The following is a 24,893-nucleotide window of genomic DNA, read 5'->3' as shown; positions in this document are numbered from 1 at the left end:
TACTTCTCCACAGTGCTTTACAGCCCTCTCTAAGTGGTTTACAGAGTCAGCCTCTTGCCCCCCAACAATCTGGGTCATTTTACCCACCTCGGAAGGATAGATGGCTGAGTCAGCCTTGAGCGGGTCAGGATCGAACTCCTGGCAGTGGGCAGAGTTAGCAATAGCATTTAGACTTATATCCCACTTCCCAGTGCTTTACAGCCCTCTCTAAGCAGTTTACAGAGTCATCCTGTAGCCCCCAACAATCTGGGTCCTCATTTTACTGACTTGGGAAGGCTGAGTCAACCTGGAGCTTGGTCAGGATCGAACACCTGGCAGTGGGAATGTTTTTTATAGCAATAGCATTAGCACGTATATACCGCTTCCCAATGCTTTACAGTCCTCTTTAAGTGGTTTACAGAGTCAGCTTTTGGCCCCCAACAATCTGGGTCCTCATTTTACCGACCTCAGAAGGATGGAAGGCTGAGTCAACCTTGAACAAGTCAGGATCGAACTCCTGACAATGAGCAGAGTTTTGCCTGCAATACGGCATTCTAAACAATGCGCCACCATGGAAGGAAGGGAGGAAGGAAGGGCAATAAACACTTAGACTTATATACCGCTTCACAGTGCTTCATAGCCCCTCTCTAAGCGGTTTACAGAGTCAGCCTTTTGCCCCCAACAATCTGGATCCTCATTTTACCAATCTCAAAAGGATGGAAGGCCGAGTCAACCTTGAGCCGGTCCGGATCGAACTCCTGACAATGAGCAGAGTTTTGCATGCAATACGGCTTTCTAACCACTGTGCTACCAAGGAAGGAAGGAAGGAAGGAAGGAAGGAAGGAAGGAAGGAAGGAAGGAAGGAAGGAAGGAAGGAAGGAAGGAAGGAAGGAAGGAAGGAAGGAAGGAAGGAGGGAAGTAAACACTTAGACTTATATACCCCTTCACAGTGCTCTCTAAGCGGTTTACAGAGCCAGTCTGTTGCCCCCCAACAATCTGGGTCCTCATTTTACCGACCTGGGAAGGACAAGTCAACCTTGAGCGGTCAGGATCGAACTCCCGGCAGTGGGCAGAGTCAGCCTGCAATGCGGCATTCTAACCACCGCGCCACCACGGGTCTTTAAATACAGGGAGTCCTCAACCTACGTGTACAATTGAGCCCAACATTTTAGGGGTAAGTGGAGGCAATAGTTACATGAATTTTGCCCCATTTTACCCCTTTTCTTGCCACAGTTGTTAAGTGAATCACTGCAGGTTAAGTGAGTATCACGGTTTTATTCACACTTGCGACAGCTGTAGCGCCCCTGAGCTCACGAGATGAAAATTCAGATACTTGGCAACTGACTCATAGTTACGGCGGTCGCAACGTCTGTGGGGAGGTCATGTGATCTTTTGCAAGCTTCCGCCAAGCGAAGCAATGGATTCACTTAACAACCAGGTTACTAACCTAACATCTGCAGTGATTCACTTAACAGATGTGCCTATAAAGGTTGTAAAACGGGGCATAATTCACTTAACACGTGTCGGTCTCAGCAACGGAGACGTTGAACTCAATTGGGCTGAATTGGAATTGTGTACCAATTCAAAAGAATTATTAAAAAAAAGAATCAGTCAGAAACATCCTGGGTGTCATTCTCTTTAATAGGTCCTGGGCACAAAATGTATTTAAGGGAGCCTGTGTAGAAATCTTTAATTGATTCATAGAGATCTTTAATTTATCCCAAAGCTCTGATCATGTTTTTAAACCATCCCCTTTATGAAAGGATGCCATAGTTTAGCTCACGCTGATTGAAGTACAATATGCACTTCAATGTAAAGTATATTTATTCAGTATAAAGTTAGGGCAATCATTAGTGCTTCAACTCTAATTAGCAGGTCATTTAAATTATTCTGAATTATTCTGTGTTGAACAGTCGGTCTAGTCAATGAAAACCTTTTTTCTAGGAACTGGAGAGCATGGTGGATGTGAAAATTTGCTGCAAAATTTGCGGGATTTCTTTGGTATCCATGGCAATGAAAGACCGGCCGGCCGGTAACGTCCTTTGCAATCTGAAGATCAGAAAAGGAGAAAAAAATAAATACATTACTGCTGTAGATTTCATCACTTTTAATCAAACCCAGAATTTTTCAGTAAAATTCATCGCTCGAAGAAAAAACCCGAAAAACAGTTCTAATAATAATAATAATAACAACAACAACAACAACAATAATAATAATATTGACAGACTTTATCTACCAAGGCAAATAGGTAGCTGTGGAATGCTGCAAGTACATCAGATGATTGAAGAAGAAAAAATGGCTTTGGAAGAATATCTGAAGAACAATGATGAAGATGCACTGAAATTAGTATATCAGGAAGGCTTACTGACTACTGGAGAGACCAAACTGGCCTACAAGAAAGACCAAACGAAGAACAGAATAGAGGCATGGGAAGACAAAGCACTACATGGCCAGTACATGAAAAAAATAGCTGGGAAAGCAGATACTGGTAATAACAAGACCTGGGAATGGATAAGAGGACTTGGGCAGTAGGCAAAAATGCCAAATCCAGTCTGAACATCTGGCTGACTGGGTGACGATTAACAACAACAACAACAACAACAACAACAACAATAATAGACGAGAAAGAACTGGAGAAGATAACAAAATACAAAGACCTACAAATAGAAATAGAAAGACTGTGGCAAAAAGCAAGCAAGGGTAGTAGGCGCCTTGGGTGCAAGTCATAGGCGCCTTGGGTGCAATCCCAAAACAACTGGAGCACCACTTGAACACCATCATCGGCATTGACAAATTCGCCATTAGTCAATTGCAAAAGGCGGCCTTACTAGGAACTGCTTCCATCCTGCGACGATACCTGTAATACCATCAAACATCCACATCTGCCTATCCCAGGTCCTGGGTAAGGACTCGATAGGTAGACAAAAATGCCAAATCCAGTCTGAACATCTGGCTGACTTGCGATGACCCATAATAATAATAATAACAACAACAACGGACTTCCGGTGGTTAAAGCGGTGGAGATGGCGGCTACTTTGTAGCCGTCCTCCTGAGAAGGTGTCAGATCCGCGGAGCACAGCGTTTACCAGCTGGCCCGCGGCTCGCAATCCCCTTCCCGGGCGAAGGGAAGGGGTAGAGATCGCATGAATAGAGGTAGAACCTCTTAACTCTCCCTGGATTTTTATTTTTAGGGGGGTAGAAAGAGGGTTCCCTCGGAGTTCATTGCCTTCTCCGCCTCTCAGCTGTCTTTGTTTCTTCGGAAACAAAGCGAGACGCCGCTACCATCTCCGTACTTAAAGAAAACGTGAGTAATCTTAAACCGGACAGAACTGTTTAAAGGATTTTATTTATAGTTTAGCTTTATTTTATTTTTTTTTAGTTTATTTAGTTTATTTAGTATGTGTTGATTTTTTTTTTTATTTTTTTGAGCTTTCTCTTTTTTTTTCGGGCGGAAAAGTGAGAGTGAAAGTAAAATGGCGTTTTGAAAGTTTTTTCCTTCAAAAGACGGATCGGCTGAATTGTTGTTTAATACTGCTTTTTTTTTTACTTTTTTACTTTTTTATTCTTGGGGACTTTTAGATTGATCTTATTTTATTCTATTTTATCTTATTTTTAATTTTTTTTTTTTGGATTACTTATTTTTATCGGTATTTTTAAGAAGAAAGGAAGATAAATTAAAATGGCTTCAAAACGACAACCAGCTACTGCAGCTTCTAAAGTAACTTCTTCTCCTGCTACTTCTACTGTGCAACAACAACTTAAAATAATACCCTCAGTGCAGCAACCTAAATCCACTCCACCTTCACCTCCCCCATCTGGCACATCAGCACAAGACATTAAAGAAATAATGGTAAGTGCTGTCTCACAGTTTAGGGAGGAAATGAAACAACTTTTGGACCAGAATAAATCTGAAACTAAGGAGGAAATGAAGAAAGAGATGAAGGAGCTTTTAGAACAGAATAATGCTATTTTGAGGGATGATATACTTTTAGCTTTATCTGGAATGGCCTCAGTGGTTGTGAAGCTGGACTCCAGAGTAGAGGAAATTGAAGAAACAGTTGAACTTTTGGATTATAAATTTCAAGATATGGAGAAAAAAGTGGAGACTTCACAAGATGATATTCTTATGTTCCAGTATAGACAGATGGAATATGCTTTGAGAATAAGGGGTCTGAAAGAAGATAAAACTCAAGATTTGATGGAAATGGTGATTAATGACTTGGCTGTTATTTTGAATATTGATAAAGAAGAGTTACGTGGGGATGTGGAAAGAATTTATAGAGTTAATTCTTGGATTGCAAAACAGAGGAATTTGCCTAGAGATGTGGTGATATATTTTGCTAAGAAGTCTCTGCGAAATCAGATTCTACAAATTTTTTATAATAAAAGATTTCAGATTGCTGCCCAAGATATTATTATTTTAAAGGAAATTCCACCTAAAATTTTAAGAAGCAGAAAAGATTTTGCTTTTTTAGTAAATGAACTTAAAGCAAGACAAATGCCATTTAGATGGGAGATTCCGATGGGCATTGTTTTGAGCCATGCGGGGACACGTTATAGACTTAATACAGTTGCTAAAGCTAAGGAATTTTATAAAACGGTCCTGGGAGCAGGCTCTCCTTTGCCCATGATGCATAAAGTCTTGAGTGACAAAGAGATGGAACGGACTCAAGGTACCAAATATGAAATTGTATTATGATGCTGTAGTATTGACATTGATTAGCGACTGGGTGAATTTAACAAATACAGAAATACTTCATTTGGAAGGTTGGGACCTACTTTTTGGATGGCATGCCTACTTAATATTTAATAAAAAAGTGGATTGGGTTTTTAAGTCTCATATTATAAGAAACTCTTTGCTAAGAGTGTGGAGAAAGTATTATAAAAGTGACTTCAAAATACCATTATGGGCTATACCTCGGCATGCCATAGAAGGTATAAGGAAAGGGGTAAATATGGACAAGGTCTCTTACGTACAGTTACTAAGATGGGATGGCCAAGACTGGCAGTTAAAATCTTTGGAAGAATTAACACATGAAAATTTAACTTATTCATGGTTCCAATATAGACAAATAGTGGATAGATGGAAGATGGATTGTAAAACGGGCTGGCTTAGAGAAGATGAAATTTTTTTAAAACAAGTAAGAGATCAAAGGCCAACCCATATTAAGAGAGTTTATGGGGTTTTAGTGGAATTAGATTCAGAACCTGAACTAGTTAAAGATTGTATGATTAAATGGGCACAGAATATTGGTGAAACGATTTCAATGGATACTTGGGAACTTATTTGGATAAGAAATGTTAAATTCACACAAGCGCAAAATTTAAGAGAGAATTTTTATAAGATGTTTTATAGATGGCACCTTGACCCAAAGAAAATGTCCATTATGTACCCTAATCTACAGCCGAAATGCTGGAGATGTGGATATTTGGATGCTACCTATTACCATATTTGGTGGACGTGTAAGCATATAAAAGCTTTTTGGATTAAGATATGGTGGAATATTCAAAGAATTTTTAAAAGGAGGGTAAAATTTACTCCGCAATTATTTTTACTAGGTATTGTTATTGACTGTGATGCTAAGGAGGTTATATTGATGTTAAATTTGATTACAGCCGCTAGGTTGTTAATAGGACAATATTGGAAGAAGGAATCTTTGCCTACTTTACAAGAATGGTTTCATAAAGTTTCGTATTTGGCAGAAATGGCAAAGATTTCGGCTTTCTTAAAGGAGCAATCTCAAGAAAAATTTTTTGCGGTATGGGAAAAATGGATAAATTTTATACAACATAATTTGGATATGGAAAAATATTATTTAGCCTTTTTATAATTTGTAATGATTGTTTTTTCTTTCTTTCTTTCTTCTTTTTCTTTTTATATATATACATTTTTTACGTATTATTATTCATATATATATTTTTTTTTTATATATATATGCTTTATTTTTCGTCTACTTTCTTCTTTCTTCTTTCTCTCTCTCTCTTCTTTTCTTATTTCTTTTTTTTCTCTTTTAGTATATATTATTCATTTTAAAGTTTATATTATATATATTATTATTGTGATTTTTATTATTATTATTAATTATTTTATAAATTGCAAATGTTATTTTTAAAATATTTGTTAAATAATCCTATATTCAGTTCTGGGAAGTCGGGGGGGGGGGGTGGGGTGGTTGGGGAGGGGGGGGTGGATTCTTATTTGTAAAACTTTTGAAAAATTTTAATAATAATAAAAAAAAAATAATAACAACAACAACAACAACAAATTCGCTATTAGTCAATTGCAAAAGGCGGCCTTGCTAGGAACTGCTTTCATCCTGCGACGATACCTGTAATACCATCAAACATCCACATCTGCCTATCCCAGGTCCTGGGTAAGGACTCGATAGGTAGACAAAATGCCAAATCCAGTCTGAACATCTGGCTGACTGTGCGATGATCCATAATAATAATAATAATACCACCTTTTGAATTATAAAACGAAGAGGTCAGAACGTTTAAGGAGAACAAGCCTTGGGGATGGGGTGGGGTGTATATTTTCTAGAGATCTGTGTTCAACATCACAAGTCGTGAGTAGCACCGAAACCACAATCCCCAACCATTTTCTTTAACGCAAAGACATCTATTCAGAAATGGGAGCGTGTTTTGTGTGATGAGGTCAGAACCCAAGTATGAGAAAGGATCTTTTTGCTGGTTTGCAAAATGACACGTTAATCGGACTTTCTCAGGCGTGGGAGCGGTTTTTTTTTTTTCCAGGGTAGAGAATATGGTGAAATTATTGGGGGGGGGGTAAGGGGGCTTTTATTTATTCTAGCCAATCCTGAACTGAGCAGACTATCGTGGGTTCATAAATTTGAACTTGGCCGGGGATAGTTAATCATTATTTGAAACTGAACCGGCCTCTGTTTTTCCTGACATCAGCTGAATTTTGTTATGATTCATGCTCAAAGAAGCAACTTTTGTCTTCAAAGCCAGGGCTACAGAAAAACAGCTGGGATCAGCATCCTTCTTCTAAAGGAGCGTGCAGACGTGCTGCTCTTCTCCTACTTAGAATCCTAGGGCTGGAAGGGACCTTAAAGGTCTTCTAGTCCAACCCCCCTGCTCAAGGCAGGAGACCTTATGCCAGTGATGGCGAACCTTTTAGAGACCGAGTGCCCAAACTGCAACCCAAAACCCACTTATGGATTGTCGGGTGCCGGGTGGGTGTGGCCCATTGGGTGGGTGTGGCCCATTGGGGTGTGTGGCCCATTGGGTGGGCAGGGCTGCGGTGGTAACGGCAGACTGGGTGGGACTAAAAAGTTCAATCAATCAATTCCAACTTTGCGAGATCTTTTTTTTCCCCGCAAGAAGTTGAAATTGACTGATTGATTGAACCTTTTTTTTTTTGCACCCAGCAGTGGAGGCCTAAAGCGAAAAGGTTTTATAAAACCCAGCTGAAGGCCTAGGACTGGGGCGATGGCGCCCGTGCCCACAGAGAGGGCTCTGAGTGCCGCCTCTGGCACCTGTGCCATAGGTTCGTCACCACTGATATAGGGTTTCCTGCCTGAGCAGGGGGTTGGACTAGATGACCTCCAAGGTCCCTTCCAACTTTACTATTATAAAAGGGCTCTGAGTGCCACCTCTGGCATCCGTGCCATAGGTTCGCCACCGCTGCCTTATGCCATCCTAGGCAATCTTTTTTTGAAGACTTCCAGTGTTGGATCATTCCCAACTTCTGGAGGCGGGTTGTTCCGTGGATGAATTGTTCTCACTGTCAGGAAGTTCCTTCTTTATTCTAGGTTGGATCTTTCTTTAATGATTTTTCATAATAAGAGCGTTGGAAGGGACCTTGGAGGTCTTCTAGTCCAACCCCCTCCTGGAGACCCTATACCAGTGGTGGCGAACTTATGGCACGTGTGCCAGAGGGGGCAGTCGGAGCCCTCTCAGTGGGCACGCACACCTTGCTCTTTGGCTAGGTTTTCGCAGGAAAAAAACATTTTTCAAGCCCCTTCCTAGCCAAAACAAGCCTCCGGAGCGAGCACGCTGTTTTCAGCTTTGAATTATATCCAATCTGACACCAGAAAGAGACTTAACAGATGACCTAAGTGCTGCATGCAGTGTTGCTCTCAAACTTACAAAGTATGAACCAAGGTTAGACAAATGATCAGCATGCATACAACAGCAAAAATCACATTAATTGTTCAAAAGCATGCCAAATGCAAACTTTTTACCTTTCAGTAAAAAGTTGCTTGTATCATTGAAAGCTTTGTTATTGTGTTTGTCTTTTAAGACAAAAGATGTTAATGGATGAGTTGTTTTTTTTCTAAACTAAAACCTCAGTGTTCAGATTAAATTGCCGCGTTGGCACTTTGCGATAAATAAGTGGGTTTTGGGTTGCAGTTTGGACGCTCGGTCTCTGAAAGGTTCTCCATCACTGCCCTATACCAGGGGTAGGCAACCTTGGCTCTTTTATGACTGGTGGACTTCAACTCCCAGAATTCCTGAGCCAGCATGGCTCAGCTTGGAAACCTCTCCCTTTCCCCTCAGCATGGCTGGCTCAGGAATTCTGGGAGTTGAAGTCCACCAGTCATGAGGGGGCCATAGTTCCCTCATGCTAGCTCAGGAATTCTGGGAGTTGAAGTCCACAAGTCCTAAAGGGGGCCAAAGTTCCCCCATGCTGGTTCAGGAATTCTGGGAGTTGAAGTCCACGAGTCATAAAAGAGCCAAGGTTGCCTACCCCTGGCCTAGACCATTGTTTTGCCACCTCAGTAACTTTAAGACATGTGGACTTCAACTCCCAGAATTCCTGAGCCAGCCATGCTGAGGGGAAAGAGAGAGGTTTCCAAGCTGAGCCAGGCTGGCTCAGGAATTCTGGGAGTTGAAGTCCACAAGTCATAAAAGAGCCACGGTTGCCTACCCCTGGACTAGACACACCTACCATGTTTTCCCGAAAATAAGACCGGGTCTTATATTAATTTTTGCTCCAAAAGATGCATTAGGCTCGCCTATTTTCCGGTTAGTGCTTATATTTGGGGCAATATGGTATTAAATGCGTCCATCTAACTGACAATCTTATTTTCGCGGTGGGGCTTATATTACGAGCATCCTGAAAAATCACGCTAGGGCTTATTTTCCGGTGGCGGGGTATATTGGGGAAAACATTTTTAGTTCCTAGTTCCATTTTTCCCCAGTTGCAATGTACGGCTGTGAAAGTTGGATCACAAGAAAGGCCGAGAGCCAAATAATGGAGGCATTTGAACTCTGGTGCTGGAGAAGATTCCTGCGAGTCCCCTGGACTGCAAGGCGATCCAACCAGTCAGTCCTGGAGGAGATCAACCCTGACTGCTGTTGAGAAGGCCAGATCCTGAAGTTGAAACTCAAGTACTTTGGCCACCTGATGAGAAGGAAGGACTCCCTGGAGAAGAGCCTGATGCTGGGAAAGATGGAGGGCAAGAGAAGAAGGGGACGACAGAGAAGGAGGTGGCTGGATGGAGTCCCTGAAGCAGTAGGTGTGAGGTTAAAGGGACTCCAGAAGATGGTAGAGGACAGGAAGGCCCGGAGGAATGTGGTCCATGGGGTTGCGATGGGTCGGACATGACTTCACAACTAGCAATAACAACAGCAAAAAGTTCCATTTTTAGCACCCTTACGGCTGGGAGTGGAACAAGTCAGAAGATCACCCCTATCCTTCTTTTTCTACACAGGTATCGGCTCCCAAGAACGGGATCTAGGAAGATTTGGCCAGAAAGCCCGCTAACCACCATGCCTTGCTCCTTATGATTCTTCCTGAAGTTTGGTCTCTTCAGCTTACCGGTCTGCTTGATCCCCCAGGGACCCAATGAAGATGGCGAAGGCGTTCACTTTGGGATCGATGGTCAAGGCCTGTGCAAATCGTGCAGGCGGGATACCGTATCGCTCCAGATTGGCATCGCTTAGGACGATGACGAAATACTCGTCGGCGTCGTCTTTGGCGATCTCCCGAATGGCGTGCTCGGTCCCTTCCAGGGTGTGATCTCCGCTCATGCAGAACTGAGCGTGGGCGTGCATCACCTGGGCGGGAAAAAAATGAGGATCCCTGAAGCCGGCGTGTGTGTGTCTGTGCAGCGATTCGAAGGCAGCACTGCAGGCTGACTCTGCCCACTGCCAGGAGTTCGATCCTGACCGGCTCAAAGTTGACTCAGCCTTCCATCCTTCTGAAGTCGGTAAAATGACGACCCAGATTGTTGGGGGGTAAGAGGCTGACTATAAACCGCTTAGAAAGTTATGTGAAGTATTGGGAAGTGATATATAAGTCTAAGAGCTATTGGTATTGGTCTATCTATCTATCTATCTATCTATCTATCTATCTATCCGTGTATCTATGTATTTCTGTCTGTCTATGTATCTGTCTGTCTGTCTGTCTATTTATCTATTTATCTCATCCATTTCTGTCCCATCCATCCATCCATCCATCCATCCATCCATCCATATCTCTCTCTATCTCAGCCATCCATCCGTCTATCCATCTATCCGTCTATTTCTGTGTCTGTCCGTCCATCCATCCATCCATCCATCCATCCATCTATCTATCTGTGTATCTACCTATTTCTGTCTATGTGTCTTTGTGTCTGTCTGTCTGTCTATCTATCTCATCCACCTCTCTCTCTGTCTCATCCATCCATCCATCCATCCATCCATCTCTCTGTATCTCATCCATATCTCTATCTCAGCCATCCATCCATCTATCTATCTATCTGTCTATCTATCTATCCGTCTATCTGTTTATTTCTGTCTATCTATCTATCTATCTATCTATCTATCTATCTATCTATCTATCTATCTATCTATCTATCTATCTATCTATCTATCATCTGCCATGGTGGTGTCACGGCTAGAATGCCGCATTGCAGGCTGACTCTGCCCACTGCCAGCAGTTCGATCCTGACCGGCTCCAGGCTGACTCAGCTTTCCATCCTTCCGAGGTCAGTAAAATGAGGACCCAGATTGCTGGGGGGGGGAGCAAAACTAAACAAGCGGTTGTAAATAGAGGACTACCTGAACTCAGCTGGGGTGAAGTTCTCCCCTTCTTTGGAGGTCACCCCTTGACTTGGGTGACTTTCCTGCTTTAGGGCATTAAGGCATTAATGTTTATTTATGCCAGTTAAGAGGCTTAATCCAAGCATTAAGGTGACATTATCTGCTGCTTATGTTCAAGGCTGCTCTACAAGAATTAGGTCAAGAAGCTGAGAAGGAAGCAGGATTTCCTCTTAGGATGCGTTGACAGCCCGTCATGAGGGGAGCGCTATTTCTGCCTCCGTGGAAAAGAAAAACCAGTCAATTAATTCAATAAATTCAAAGATTAAAAACAATACGCTCTTATCCCAAAAGTGCTTTCCTTGAAAAGGCAACTGGGCTTTCTTGCTAATGAAGCTTCTTTCAGTTCTAGCTCCAGATTCTGGGATGAGAAGCGAAACGTTTTCAAAGGGAAAAAAAAAAAAAACCCAGGAAAGTCCAGTTGCCTTTTGGAAAAGAAAAGAAAGGGGAAAAAAGGAAAGGAAAGGAAAAGAAAAGAAAGGAAAAGAAAGGAAAGGAAAGGAAAGAAAGAAAAAGAAAGGAAAGGAAAAGGAAAAGAAAAGGAAAAGAAATGAAAGAAGGAAAGGAAAAGAAAGGAAAGGAAAAGTAAGGAAAGGAAAGGAAAAAAAGGAAAGGAAAGGAAAGGAAAAGAAAGAAAGGAAAGGAAAAGGAAAGGAAAAGAGAGAAGAAAAGCAGCTTTGGGACAACCAGGACAGGATGCTTGAGAATCTCCGTAAACATAATCTGATATTTATTTACTGCACCTAAATCTCACTGTTTTCCTACAGAATTTTACTCCGTTTCTAGTCTTCCTTCTCTCTCTCTTGCATGGGAGCAATTAAAAAAACCTTGAAATACAGTAATAGGAAATATTTATAGCTCAGGTTTTAGATTTTTTTTAAAAAATACATAAAATCAAATCTAAAACCCCAGCTACAAATATTTCCTATTATTTCAAAGTTAGACGGGCGTAAACCGATTGAGACTTGATCTTCCACCCAACCAACATATTGATTTAGATCCAACCTATCAACATGTAAGAAGCCAAGACCCCCTGAAGTGCCAATCAACAAGAGAAACCAATCAGCTGCTCGGAATTCAAATATAGCTCCAAACAACGGACCGCCCAGGAGGACGGCACAGTTAAAATCCTGCTGATGACGTTAGCTAGTTCGGTAACGAAACGTTCAGGAATTATATGGAAACAAGCCTGGAGGGAAAACCACAGCCAAAATGAGAAAACGCTTTCGCTAAAAGGGAAACATTTCGTGAAATTAAAAAAACAAACAAACCCCTGTACCTTTAGGATCTCTAGTCTTTGCTTATTGTCCTTGGGCACGTTCTCGTTGGGGACTAGGACAATGTTGAATCCGTCTCCCGAGTGGGCGAGGATATTGTACTGCATGGAAAAAGAGGGGAGCAAAGATGCTGAAGCAGCAAAGACATCCGTTGTCGTATTTAAAAAAAAAAAAAGAGCCAAGGTTACCCTTTTGCAGCATTGTTGCACTATCTAAGACACACACACACACATAGTTGGTTCTTGTGATGTAAAATCCTTTTGCTAATATGCCAAGGTAGTCCTTGACTTATAACAATCCATTTAGGGACTGAGGCTACAAGGGGTCTGAAAAATTGGGACGTGTGACTGTTTTTCGCCCTTACAGCATCCCTGGGATGACGTGATCCAAATTTGGATCCTGGGCAGCTGGCATGTGCTATATTTACGAGGGTGGCAGCGTTCCTTGTGTGTGTGTGTGTGTGTGTGTGTGTGTGTGTGTGTGTGTGTGACATGTGATCCTTTCTTGCAGCCTTCGGGCGAGCAAAGTCAACGGGGAAGCCGTATTCAATTAACAACGGTGTTGCTAATTTCACAACTGCCGTGATTCGCTTAACGGCTCTGGCGAGGAAGGTGGTAAAATGGGACAAAACTCACTGAGCTGTCTCGCTTAGCGACGGGAACCTTGGGCTCAGTTGAGGTTGTAAATCGAGGACTACCTGAATTGGGTTTGTTAAAAATGCCACACTTAAGACACTCGGCGTGCTTGTCAAATACCTAACCGATTTAGGGTTAATATTGGAAGAAGGATACTCTGCCTTCTTTAGAAGAATGGGTATTTAAGGTTTCTAATTTAGCAGAAATGGCCAAAATTTCTGCTTATTTAAAGGACCGTTCACAAGAGAGATATTTCAACGTATGGAGAAGATGGATAGAATATGTTCAGAAGAAGTATGGAACTACAAAGTTTCATTTATTTTATGAGTAATGGATTTGTTTATAAACTTATGATGTTAAAGTCTGAAGAGAGCTAAGGGTTAGTATGATTTTGGTTATTGTATAATTAGTAAACTTAAATAGATTATGTTTAGTATGTTTGTATAAGCCTGTACTTAGCTGTGGGAAGTGGGGGGGAAGGGGGTGGGGGGAGGATGGGTTGAAATTTAAGTAGTTCAGATAAGTAGAAATAGTTTTTATTGTATATAATATTGAGGTTTCAATTTGGAGAGAGGAATTGCTCAGGCATTTCCCCCGGACCGCATCCGGAGTGAGAGGATAGAACAGTGGTTTTCAACCTTTCTAATGCCGCGACCCCATAATACAGTTCCCCATGTTGTGGTGACCCCCAACCACTTATACATCACCGGGTACCAGGGGCGTGGCCAAAGAAAAGGGGGAAAAATGGCGGACAGCTTGTTTGGCGACCCCCGTGAAATGGTCGTTCGACCCCAAATGGGGTCCCGACCCACAGGTTGAGAACCGCTGGGATAGAAGAAGGTGAGAAGTAAGTAGGAAGGTGGAGGAGAGGGGGTGAGTGAGAAAGAGAAAGAAGAGGGAAAGAGGCAAGTTGGTCAGAGGGTGGATGCGGTTTGGGGGGAAATGGGTGAGCAATACCGAAAATGGTGTGTATTAATTTGTTTTATTTTTTTATCTGAAGTATTTTTAAGAATGTAATGTATTGTAAAATTGAAAATAAATTTTTTTTACAAAAAAAAAAAAAAAACCTAACCGATTTCGAGATCCAGGAGGCCAACTCTTTGACAGGAGTGGCCAAAATTGTGGAAACTTTTGGGGAAAAAGTGTATTTTTGAGGTTTGAGGGCTGATAACACCCCTTTTTTTGGAGTAGTACCATAAAGTTATATATCAATGGAAAGATAATTTAATCGAGAATGTAATGCAACATAGTTTGTTCAATTATCTGTACTGTATGCTATGAAAAGTGATAGCCAAATAACCAGAAAAAGGAAGCACCACTTGCTTAGGTTGATCTCAGGTAGCTTTCTTTCACCTGACTGTAGCCAATGAGCGTGAGTGTTTAGAGAGCCAATCGGGTGTCATCTTGTTTTGGCCATGAGCCAATCAGATCACAGTAGGATTCGGTTCTTGATGTCCTGTATTGAAGCTGAGAGGAGGACATTGGTCGGTGTGTTATGTGATTGCTGTTAAGTTGGTTGGGTTTTTTTTCTGTTCTTTCACTTAGTGAGCTTGTAAAACGTCATAAAATTAAAGTCGTGGTGCAAAGAGTTGACTGGTTGCCCCGAAAGCAATGTAAAATAGTAATTATTAAGTGAACAAGACTACAGTTATAAAGAAATTAGAAGAAAAATGGGTGGAAACTTAACCAAAGGTGGATATTTCTACTGTACACTTTCCCCCAAAGGTTTCCACCATTTTGGCCAACTCTTGTATGCTTTCTCCTAAGCAACCTATCTACCCACGACTAGTCAGATCTGGTTCCATCCGAGAGTCACCTTAAATTTCTGCTCGTAGTTCTCAAAGGCTTCCATAACCATGCACACGGCTTCCATGGACCGCTCCAGTCGTCTGTCCACGCCATTGAAACGGTACATGCTTCCGGAGACGTCCACCAGCAAGGAGAGGCGCTTGCATTTCTGCTGAGGACTTCCAAGCTGTAAAGGGAGAGATGACAAATTTTTTAAAAAATTACATGTCAACCCGGGGCGAGAGTCCACAAGTCCAGAAGTGACCTCTGTGGAACCATCTGGTTAGAGAGGCGTTTCTCAATGTAAGACTTGCGGACTTCAATTCCCAGAATGCCCCAGTCAAGTCCCAGATGTCTAGCAGCAACATCTATGGAACCATCTGCTTAGAGTTTCTCAACTTAAGATGTGTGGACTTCAACTCCCAGAATTCCCCAGTCAAGACCCAGATGTCCAGAAGCAACATCTATGGAACCATCTGATTAGAGAAGTCCTTCTCAACTTAGGATATGTGGACTTCAACTCCCAGAATGCCCCAGTCAAGACCCAGATGTCTAGCAGCAACATCTATGGAACCATCTGGTTAGAGTTTCTCAACTTAAGATGTGTGGACTTCAACTCCCAGAATTCCCTAGCCAACAGCCAGATGTCCAGAAGCAACATCTATGGAACCATCTGGTTAGAGTTTCTCAATGTAATACATATGGACTTCAACTCCCAGAATTCCCTAGCCAACACCCAGATGTGCAGAAGCAACATCTATGGAACCATCTGGTTAGAGTGGTCCTTCTCAACATGATATGTGGACTTCAACTCCCAGAATTCCCTAGTCAAGACCCAGATGTCTAGCAGCAACACCTATGGAACCATCTGATTAGAGATGGTGATTCTCAACTTAAGACGTGCGGACTTCAACTCCCATAATTCTCCAGCCAGCATGGGTTGAAATCCACATATCTTAAAGTAGCCAAGGATGGGAAACACTGGATTAGAATAGCCCACACACCGGTCACATATAACACCAACCCTGATTAGACCGGCACAGATCTTCAGATGCACACATCTGGGCCACTAGAGTCAGAGATTCAACCCATTTTGTGTTGTCCACGTCGCTAAGAAACCATGCCAATAAACTCATTGTAGTCGCTGTGATTCACGGCCATAATATGTCAACTGTCATCTTCACCAGCTGGGGAAATTTCCAGAAATTATTCATGATTGTGCTGGAGAGAGTTTGTGCTGGTTAGGCATGAACACAGACTTGAGAAGGGGTTAATTTTCCCCGTGATGTCCCTTTTTTCAGTGAAATTACACACAAAGTCTAGGAAAACAACTGCTGAAGGAGCTGGTTTATCACATTTAATGTACCTGTGGGTCAAGTTCTCCACGTCGTTTGTAGATGGTTTTTTCCCCGGTCAGGCTATCGATGATCTTGGCATCGTCCAATTCTCCAACGGCTTGGTGCCTTAACCACTGTCTTTCTTTCCCTTTGGCCTACGGAGGAATAAAATACCATAATCGCCTTTAAGCCTACGTTCTGTTTTTTTAATTAATTTATTTTTTTTGATGGCGTATGTTCACCGAGTGGGCTAAGGCAACCCGTGTTCCAGATTCCGCAATCAGCCTTGGCACGGGTTCTCGAAACGAACTCACGAACAGGCAGGTCTGTCTATGGAAGGAAAAACAACGTTCACCTCTTACGTTTATGAAATACATTCTTTTTCCGGCTCCAGATCACGCCCGGGACACGGACCGTGAAAGGCTAGAATTGAATCAAAGACCTGTTTTTGACAACCTGGGTAATTCCCGCATGCTGACAAACAGGGGTTTACCGAGTCAATAAATCCCATTTTAGCAAACAAAACCTAAGCTCAGAAAATTAGCTTAGGAGTGGCCTATATATGGAACGATGCATATAACGTACACAGGGTTTGAGCCTTTGATTTGTGGCTGACAGGCAGATGAAAGGAAGTAAATAACAGAAGGTAAAGAAATTTCAGGTTCATGGAGAGTACATTTAATTGCCCTCCATACTCTTTGCAGCAAGAATGGGTATTGTTAAAAATCCAAAACTAAAGGAATGTCCCACGGGAAGACTACTACTTTCAGGGTCTTAGTAGAAGGATGGATGAAGTTCTGTTCATAAGGAACCCAAGGTCAGAGGTTAGAAAGTTGGAAATAGGAGGAAATGTGGGTTCTGTGAGGAAGATTTATAATGGATTGGTAAATATTTGGATTGTTATGCAATTAATGCTAATGTGGGAAATACTATTTTTAACTATATGACTGCTACTTCCGAGTATAGGATTATATTTTGATAAGATTATTATGAATGTGATTATTATTATTATTTTTATTATTATTATTGATCAAAGCACAGTCAGCCACATGTTCAGACTGGATTTGGCATTTTTGTCTACCTATCGAGTCCTTACCCAGGACCTGGGATAGGCAGATGTGGATTTTTGATGGTATTACAGATCCCATCGCAGGATGGAAGCAGTTCCTAGTAAGGCCGCCTTTTGCAATTGACTAATGGCGAATTTGTCAATGCCGATGATGGTGTCCAAGTGGTGCTCCAATTGTTTTGGGATTGCATTATTATTATTATTATTGATCAAAGCACAGTCAGCTAGATGTTCAGACTGGATCTGGCATTTTTGTCTACCTATCGAGTCCTTACCCAGGACCTGGGATAGGCAGATGTGGATGTTTGATGTTATTACAGATCTCGTCGCAGGATGGAAGCAGTTCCTAGTAAGGCCGCCTTTTGCAATTGACTAATAGCGAATTTGTCAATGCCAATGGTGTTCAAGTGGGGCTCCAGTTGTTTTGGGATTGCACCCAAGGAGCCTATTACTATTGGTACTACCCTTGCTTGCTTTTGCCACAGTCTTTCTATTTCTATTTGTAGGTCTTTGTATTTTGTGATCTTCTCCAGTTCTTTCTCGTCTATTGTGCTGTCTCCACTATCCAGACTTTTTTGTCTTTCTTATCGACAATTGTTAAGTCCGGGGTGTTATGTTCCAGGTTGTTGTTGTTGTTATTATTATTATTATTATTGACCTAATGATGCAGTTGTCACAGAACAAGGTCGTCATCCAGGCCTCAGCTCTGCACCTTATGACAGGGGTAGAACAACACACCTACATTCATCCACAAACACACACACACACACACACACACACACACACACACACATCACAATGAGTGCCTCAGAAAGCTAGCAGGACATGTCTTCCACGTTTCACGTTTCTCTTTTTTGTTTTTCTTTGAAGAAGCTTCAAACCTGGGAACTTCCCGTTTGCAAGAAGCAGCACTACCACCGCAGACGCTGCGTGATATCAGCTGCGGCCGAAGGGCGAAGGAACAACGGGATCGCTACTTCTTCTTCTTCCCCACCCCAGACAAGAAATAAACAATGGTTTAGGTCAAAAAAGCGAGCCTCTTCCTTGTCTCGACGTTCCAGGCAGCAGGGGACGGTCTGTTTGCACATTTCCTAGGAAGACAATGCAGACTCAGGAAGCGAGCCGGAAAAATTTTCCCCTTGAACTCTCGACAGCCTTTTGCTAGCCGAAAAGGAAAACGGATGTACGTCCTTTGCGGACAATGCTGTAAAGATTCCTGATGGGTTCAGAAGAGACACGGTCTGGATGGAGCAGACTCGGCTTGGTCAAGTTTAATGAAAGGTCTAGCCCAGCGGTTCTCAACCTGTGGGTCGGGACCCCGTTTGGGGTCGAACGACCATTTCACGGGGGTCACCAAATAATGCAGTCCGCCTTTTTTTCCCCTTTTCCTTAGCTGTGCTCCTCCCTTTTATTCTATTGGCTTTTGAAAGCCAATAGAATAGACTCTCTTGAATAGAGTCTAATTCTATTGGCTTTCAAAAGCCAATAGGAATTGTCCAGGCTGTCTCTGCCCTGCTGAACCCGCCAAAAGTCTGCAAACGGTGCTGCAAGTTGTCTGCAGCGAAGGCGAGCTGTCTGGAAGCTTCCACCCCTCCCTGCTGAGCAACTACTAAAAATGTAAGTAAAAGAGGGCCAGGGGTGGGAGGTGGGAGGCCGGCGGGCGCAGGGAGGGTTGCTGGCGCGTGTGGGGCCCGGCGGGTGCCTTACCTCCCTTGGGCTGGGCCAGCTGGTGGTCGGCCTGCGCCGTCTCTGCCACTTGCCAGCTACGCCTCAGCTGGCGCAGGGGGCGGCACCACGATGTGCGGCACTCCAGGGCAGGGAAAGTCCTCGACTTACGACCGGTTGGGTAGTCCTCCACTTATGACTGGTTGGGTAGTCCTCGACTTACGACCGGTTGGGGTCGCGGCATTAAAAAGGTTGAGAACCACTGGCTCTAGCCTAATGGAAAGGTTAATAGTGCCTTGGTAAGAACACACCTGGAATAAACGTCTATGGAGGTTCTCCGTTATCCAGATCCATGGTTGTCCCAAAGATGCATTTTTTCAGGAGGCAACTGGACTGTCTTGTGTTTCTTTGAAGAGGTTTCGCTTCTCATCCCAGAAGCTTCTTCAGCTCGGACTCTGAATCCTTCCCTTCCCCGCCATCCAGTCAGAGCTGAAGAAGCTTCTGGGATGAGAAGGGAAATGTGTTCAAAGCATAATAAGAAAGTTCCATGAGGACACAGATAAACCTCCACGTGGCCTCCACTTCTCTCTAAAAGGAGGCAAATGGCCAGCTGTCTACAAGGAGTATACTGTAAATCTTTCCATTCCCCACCATCCAGTCAGAGCTGAAGAAGCTTCTGGGACAGTGGTTCTCAACCTGGGGGTCGGGTCCCCATTTGGGGTCGAATGACCATTTCACGGGGGTCGCCAAACAACGCAGTCCGCCATTTTTTTCCCCCTTTTCCTTAGCTGTGCTACTCCCTTTTATTCTATTGGCTTTTGAAAGCCAATAGAAGAGATTCTCTTGAATAGAGTCTAATTCTATTGGCTTTCCAAAGCCAATAGGAATTGTCCAGGCTGTCTCTGCCCTGCTGAGCCCGCCAAAAGTCCCAGCCTGCAAACGGTGCTGCACCAGTTGAGTAGTCCTCGACTTACGACCGGTTGAAGTCCTTAACGTACGACCGGTTGGGGGTCGTGACATTAAAAAGGTTGACAATCACTGTTCTGGGATGAGAAGTGAAACATCTTCAAAGAAAAACAAGAAAGTCCAGTTGCCTCCTGAAAAAAGTACCATGAGACACACCTGGAATGTTGCATCCAGTTTTGATCACTCTAGAAAGAGTGCAGAGAAGAGCAACAAAGATGATTAGGGGACTGGAGGCTAAAACATACAAGGAACAGTTGCTGGAATTGGGTATGTCTAGTTTAATGAAGAGAAGGACAAGGGGGGACATGATAGCAGCCTTCCAGTATCTCAGGGGCTGCCCCAAAGAAGAGGCAGTCAAGCTATTCTCCAAAGCCCCTGAAGGCAGGACGAGAAGCGATGGATGGAAACTAACCAAAGAGAGAAGCAACCTGGAAGTAAGGAGAAACTTTCTGATAGTGAGAACAATTAATCAGTGGAACAGCTTGCCACCAGAAGTTGTGGGTGCTCCATCACTTGAGGGTTTCAAGAAAAGATTGGACAACAATTTGCCTGAAATGGACTAGGGTCTCCTGCTTGAGCAGGGGGTAGGACTAGAAGACCTCCAAGGTCCCTTCCAACTCCGTTATTCTCTTAAGTGTGAGTTGCCCGCTTCTTCCTAATGGCCTGGAATATCTCTAGTGCTTGGTGCTCCCTCAGCTTGCTTGTTTTCTCGCCAACATTCCATAGCACTGAGGATATTATCTAGTTTGGTCATGCAATGTCTGCAAGGAAACAGCCAAGCTCAGAGAGCACCCAAGACCCCACAGTCGTCTTCTTCTTCTTCTTCTTCTTCTTCTTCTTCTTCTTCTTCTTCTTCTTCTTCTTCTTCTTCTTCTTCTTCTTCTTCTTCTTCTTCCTCTTCTTCCTCTTCTTCCTCTTCTTCCTCTTCTTCTTCTTCTCCTCCTCTTCCTCTCCTCCTCCTCTTCCTCTCCTCCTCCTCTCCTCCTCCTCCTCCTCTTCTTCTTCTCCACAAACCCCACGACCTTCTAGCACTGATGACGTTCCCTAGTTGGGTCATGAAACATCTGCAACGAAACCAACGAGGACCTCTCGTTTCAACCCTGAGCTAGAAATATTCTCCTTTACTGGCAATCTCTGGTCTTCCTAAGAGGTTCTGGATACCAACATCTGAACCATCATTAGGAAACTGGAGATTTGAAACTGAAAAGCACGTTTAGGCTGACCTGTTTCCAGACAAGACCCTGGATTGGATGGCCATTGTCTTATTAATACAAGCAGAGGACCTGCAGCATTGTACATGGAGCCTTTTCCCCCATCTAAAATAGATGCGTTATAATATTTGGGATTTGTGCCAGGTTTTTTTTTTTACCCTTTACAAAGTAGAGGTTAGATTTTATTTCATTTTTTTTTAAAAAAAAGATAATTGCATATGTCCAACACTCATCATGCTGCACGTACAGATGGAGTACAGGTTGAACAAATGGCGTATCATTGCTGGAGTCAATGATGCTGCAGTGATGTATCAGCCCGCTGAGATATAAATCAAGATTTCTTTCAAAACAGCAACGTCCAGACTGCAATTGCCTCCTTGCATTTGATGCCCAAACTTGTTTAAACCTGGCTTACCTTGTCCTGAGTATCAATCATTCATGGTAGTATTTATTTACTACCTGTTTTTTTCATCTGAGTAGGATACACTGGGTTTATACAACATTATAGTATACAGTCTGAGGACTCTTTGGTGCTTTCTGAGCTTGGCTATTCCCTTGCAGATGTTTCATTAGCGCATTGATGATGTTCCCTAGTTGGGTCATGCAACGTCTGCAAGAAATCCACCAAACTCAGAGAGCACCATGGACCCCACGGTCGTCGTCGTCATCGTCCTCCTCCTCCTCCTCCTCCTCCTCCCCTTCTAGCACTGATGATGTTCCCTAGTTGGGTCATGCAACGTCTGCAAGAAATCCACCAAACTCAGAGAGCACCATGGACCCCACGGTCGTCGTCGTCATCGTCCTCCTCCTCCTCCTCCTCCTCCTCCCCTTCTAGCACTGATGATGTTCCCTAGTTGGGTCATGCAACGTCTGCAAGAAATCCACCAAGCTCAGAGAACATCAAGGACCCCACAGTCGTCCTCCTCCTCCTCCTCCTCCCCTTCTAGCACTGATGATGTTACCTAGTTGGGTCATGAAATGTCTGCAAGAGAAAAACCAAGCTCAGACAGCATATGGACCACCACCACTACTGTCATCTCCTTCTCCTCCTCTTCCCCTCGTCCTCTTCTAGCACTGATGATGCTCCTTAGTTGGGTAATTAAAAACAACGAAGCTCAAAGAGCACCAAGGATCCCTCACGTCAACCCTAAGCTACAAATATTCTCCTTTATTAGCATACAACTTACTTAACAATGCTTGGAATCTAGTGTTCAGGCTGTAATGCTCACGACAGCTTTCAGACCAGTATTAAGGTAATTTATTTATTTGTCAGCTTTGCATCATCCCATTGCATCCTGCCATCCCGCACAGAACAAACCCTATTTAGTTAGGCCACTATTGCTAGAAAAGTCCAGTGGGACCCGCAAAGAGATAGTTGATTAACCCCTCGGAGGGATCTTTGCAGCCTTTTGTTTCCAAAAAAAAAACCTTCCTCCTGCTCAGAACGTGAAAACAAATGATTTCTTAAAACACAGTGGAGGGAGGTCGCCTGTGCAAAAGGCTGGAGGATGCAGGAGGAGAGAAAAAAACACAGATCAAAATGACAACACCAGGATTACCTGTAAGTTATCCAGAATAATTCGGAGGGACTGAACTTGTCTTCGAACAGCGCCAGAAAACCGTTCGTAAGTCGAGGCGTCGTATTCGCTCATCTGGATCTCTTTTAATCTGAAGCAAAGCAATATGGAAGTGAAGGAAAACTGGTTCTTTTCTACAGAACAGATAGACAGATAGATGGATAGACAGATATGAGGAAGGAAGGAAGGAAGGAGGAAGAAAGGAAAGGTGAGGGAGGGAAGTAAGGAAGGAAGGAAGGAAGGAAGGAAGGAAAGAAGGAAGGAAGGAAGGAAAGAAGAAAGGAAGGATGGGTGAGGGAAGGAAGGAAGGAAGGAAGAAAGGAAGGATGGGTGAAGGAAGGAAGGAAAGAAGGAAGGAAGGAAAGAAGGATGGGTGAGGGAAGGAAGGAAGAAAGGAAGGATGGGTGGGAAGGAAGAGGGAAGGAAGGAAGGAAAGGTGAGAGAGGGAAGGAAGGGCAAGGGAAGGAAGGAAGGAAAGAAAAAAGGGTGGAGGAAGGAAGGAAAGAAGGAAGGAAAGGGAAGGAAGGAAGGGTGAGGGAAGGAAGGAAGGGTGAGGAAAGGAAGGAAGGGTGAGGGAAGGAAGGAAGGAAAGAAGGAAGGAAGGAAAGAAGGAAGGAAGGGTGAGGGAATGAAGGAAGGGCAAGGGAAGGAAGGAAGGGTGAGGGAAGGAAGGAAGGAAAGAAGGAAGGAAGGAAGGAAGGAAGGAAGGAAGGAAGGAAGGAAGGAAAGAAGGAAGGGTGACGGAATGAAGGAAGGGCAAGGGAAGGAAGGAAAGGTGAGGGAAGGAAGGAAGGGTGAGGGAAGGAAGGAAGGAAGGAAAAAGGAAGGAAGGAATCACCACTAAAGAAAGGGGAATGCAAACACAGAAAGAGGGAGGCTCACCTCTGCTTAAAGGCCTTTTCGCCCATCTCTCTGGCGGCCTTTTTCACCTCTTCGGGTACCGCGTCTTTCTCGGCTTGAGAGATTTGGTACACCTGGTGACCGGCATCCAGCCGATAGGGACCCCCTTTGCCTCCCAAGCCTGCGGTGTCTCTCCCACCTGGAAAAGAATTCCCAACCACGCTGTTGACCAGGAGTGGACAGCCGTTTGCTTATTTCATTTGCCCAGCTTGCAAACTATGAACGAAAGCTAGGTGGCAGCAAAGGGTCAACGTTTTCTGTCTCTCTGGGTGGCCACCTAGTGGCCATTTGGATTCTGCACAACCCAGGCCTGAGAGCCTTAACGCTTTCAGAACGAGGAAATTATTGGAGACTTTGATGGACTCAATTGTACCAACAGAAGACAATATTTGTAGCTGAGGGTTGAATTGTGAAGACCTTGGTGCTCTCTGAGCTTGTGGTTTTCTTGCAGACGCTTCATGACCAAACTAGGTAACATCATCATTGCTTCACTGATGATGTTACCTAGTTGGGCTAACCACACTCCCTTCTAGCACGGATGATGTTACCTAGTTTGGTCATGAAGCGTCTGCAAGAAAACCACCAAGCTCAGAGATCACCAAACATCCCCAGTTGTTGTTGTTGTTGTCATGAAACATCTGCAAGAAACCACCAAGCTCAGAGATCACCAAGCATCCCCGGTTGTTGTTGTGGCTGCTGCTGCTGCTGCTGTTCTTCTTCTTCTTCTTCCTCTTCCTCTTCCTCTTCCTCTTCCTCTTCTTCTTCTTCTTCTTCTTCTTCTTCTTCTTCTTCTTCTTCTTCTTCCTCCTCCTCCTCCTCCTCCCCCCCTCCTGCTCCTTCTTCCTTCTGCTCCTGCTTCTTCTTCCTCCTTCTCCTCCTCCTCCTCTCTGCATACTCCCCTCCCTTCTATCACCTGTTGATGTTCCTTAGTTGGGTCATGAAACGTCTGCAAGAAAACCACCAGGCTCAGAGAGCACAAGGAGCCTCACGATTCAACCCTGAGCTACAAATATTGTCTTCATGTCCAAACTAGGTAACATCATCAGTGAGGCACTCCCTCCTAGAATGGATGGTGTCACCTAGATTGGTCATGAAACATCTGCAAGGAACCCACCAAGTTCAGAGGGCACCAAGGACCCCAAACCCAACTGTCCTTTATGCCACAGACTTAGGTTGAAGCTACACGCCCAGCAATGAAAAAATGATTTTGTACCTGTCCCACCAGCCCAAGTGTTTCCTCCAACATGGGGGGCGTTGTCTGGGTCTATCCTCCCATGTTTAGGGGACCTGACGTCCAAACCACTGTCTCTCTGGATGGTGATCTGTTTGAGGGAATGCAACAGGCGAAGCTGAGAATTAGAGGAGAATCCATCTGGCCACATTTAGGAGACAGACATGGGACAACCTTGACCGAGTAGTAGTAATTCCTTGGCCTAA

General features: G+C 43.7%; 1 protein-coding gene across 2 annotated transcripts in view; it reads right to left on the bottom strand.

Annotated features, from left to right (window-relative positions):
- Positions 1-1,602: 1,602 nt before the first annotated feature.
- VWA8 (von Willebrand factor A domain containing 8) overlaps positions 1,603-24,893 on the bottom strand; it is a 61,507-nt gene continuing 38,216 nt past the window's right edge. For both annotated transcript variants that reach the window (XM_039358574.1, XM_039358575.1), the window contains exons 19-26: positions 24,670-24,778; positions 23,439-23,595; positions 22,539-22,647; positions 16,098-16,223; positions 14,760-14,918; positions 12,311-12,409; positions 9,770-10,008; positions 1,603-2,028 (exon numbers count right to left, since the gene is read on the bottom strand). In XM_039358574.1, the coding sequence (XP_039214508.1) occupies positions 1,920-2,028; positions 9,770-10,008; positions 12,311-12,409; positions 14,760-14,918; positions 16,098-16,223; positions 22,539-22,647; positions 23,439-23,595; positions 24,670-24,778 (1,107 nt within the window). In that variant the 3' untranslated portion in view covers positions 1,603-1,919. The remainder of the gene's footprint in view (positions 2,029-9,769; positions 10,009-12,310; positions 12,410-14,759; positions 14,919-16,097; positions 16,224-22,538; positions 22,648-23,438; positions 23,596-24,669; positions 24,779-24,893) is intronic.

The sequence above is a fragment of the Crotalus tigris genome, unplaced genomic scaffold, assembly GCF_016545835.1.
Source record: "Crotalus tigris isolate CLP2741 ecotype Arizona unplaced genomic scaffold, ASM1654583v1 scf7180000019031.1477733, whole genome shotgun sequence".
NCBI classification, from domain to species: Eukaryota; Metazoa; Chordata; class Lepidosauria; order Squamata; family Viperidae; genus Crotalus; species Crotalus tigris.
Note: the sequence above shows the minus strand (reverse complement) of the source record. Positions and strands in the feature narration are given on the sequence as shown.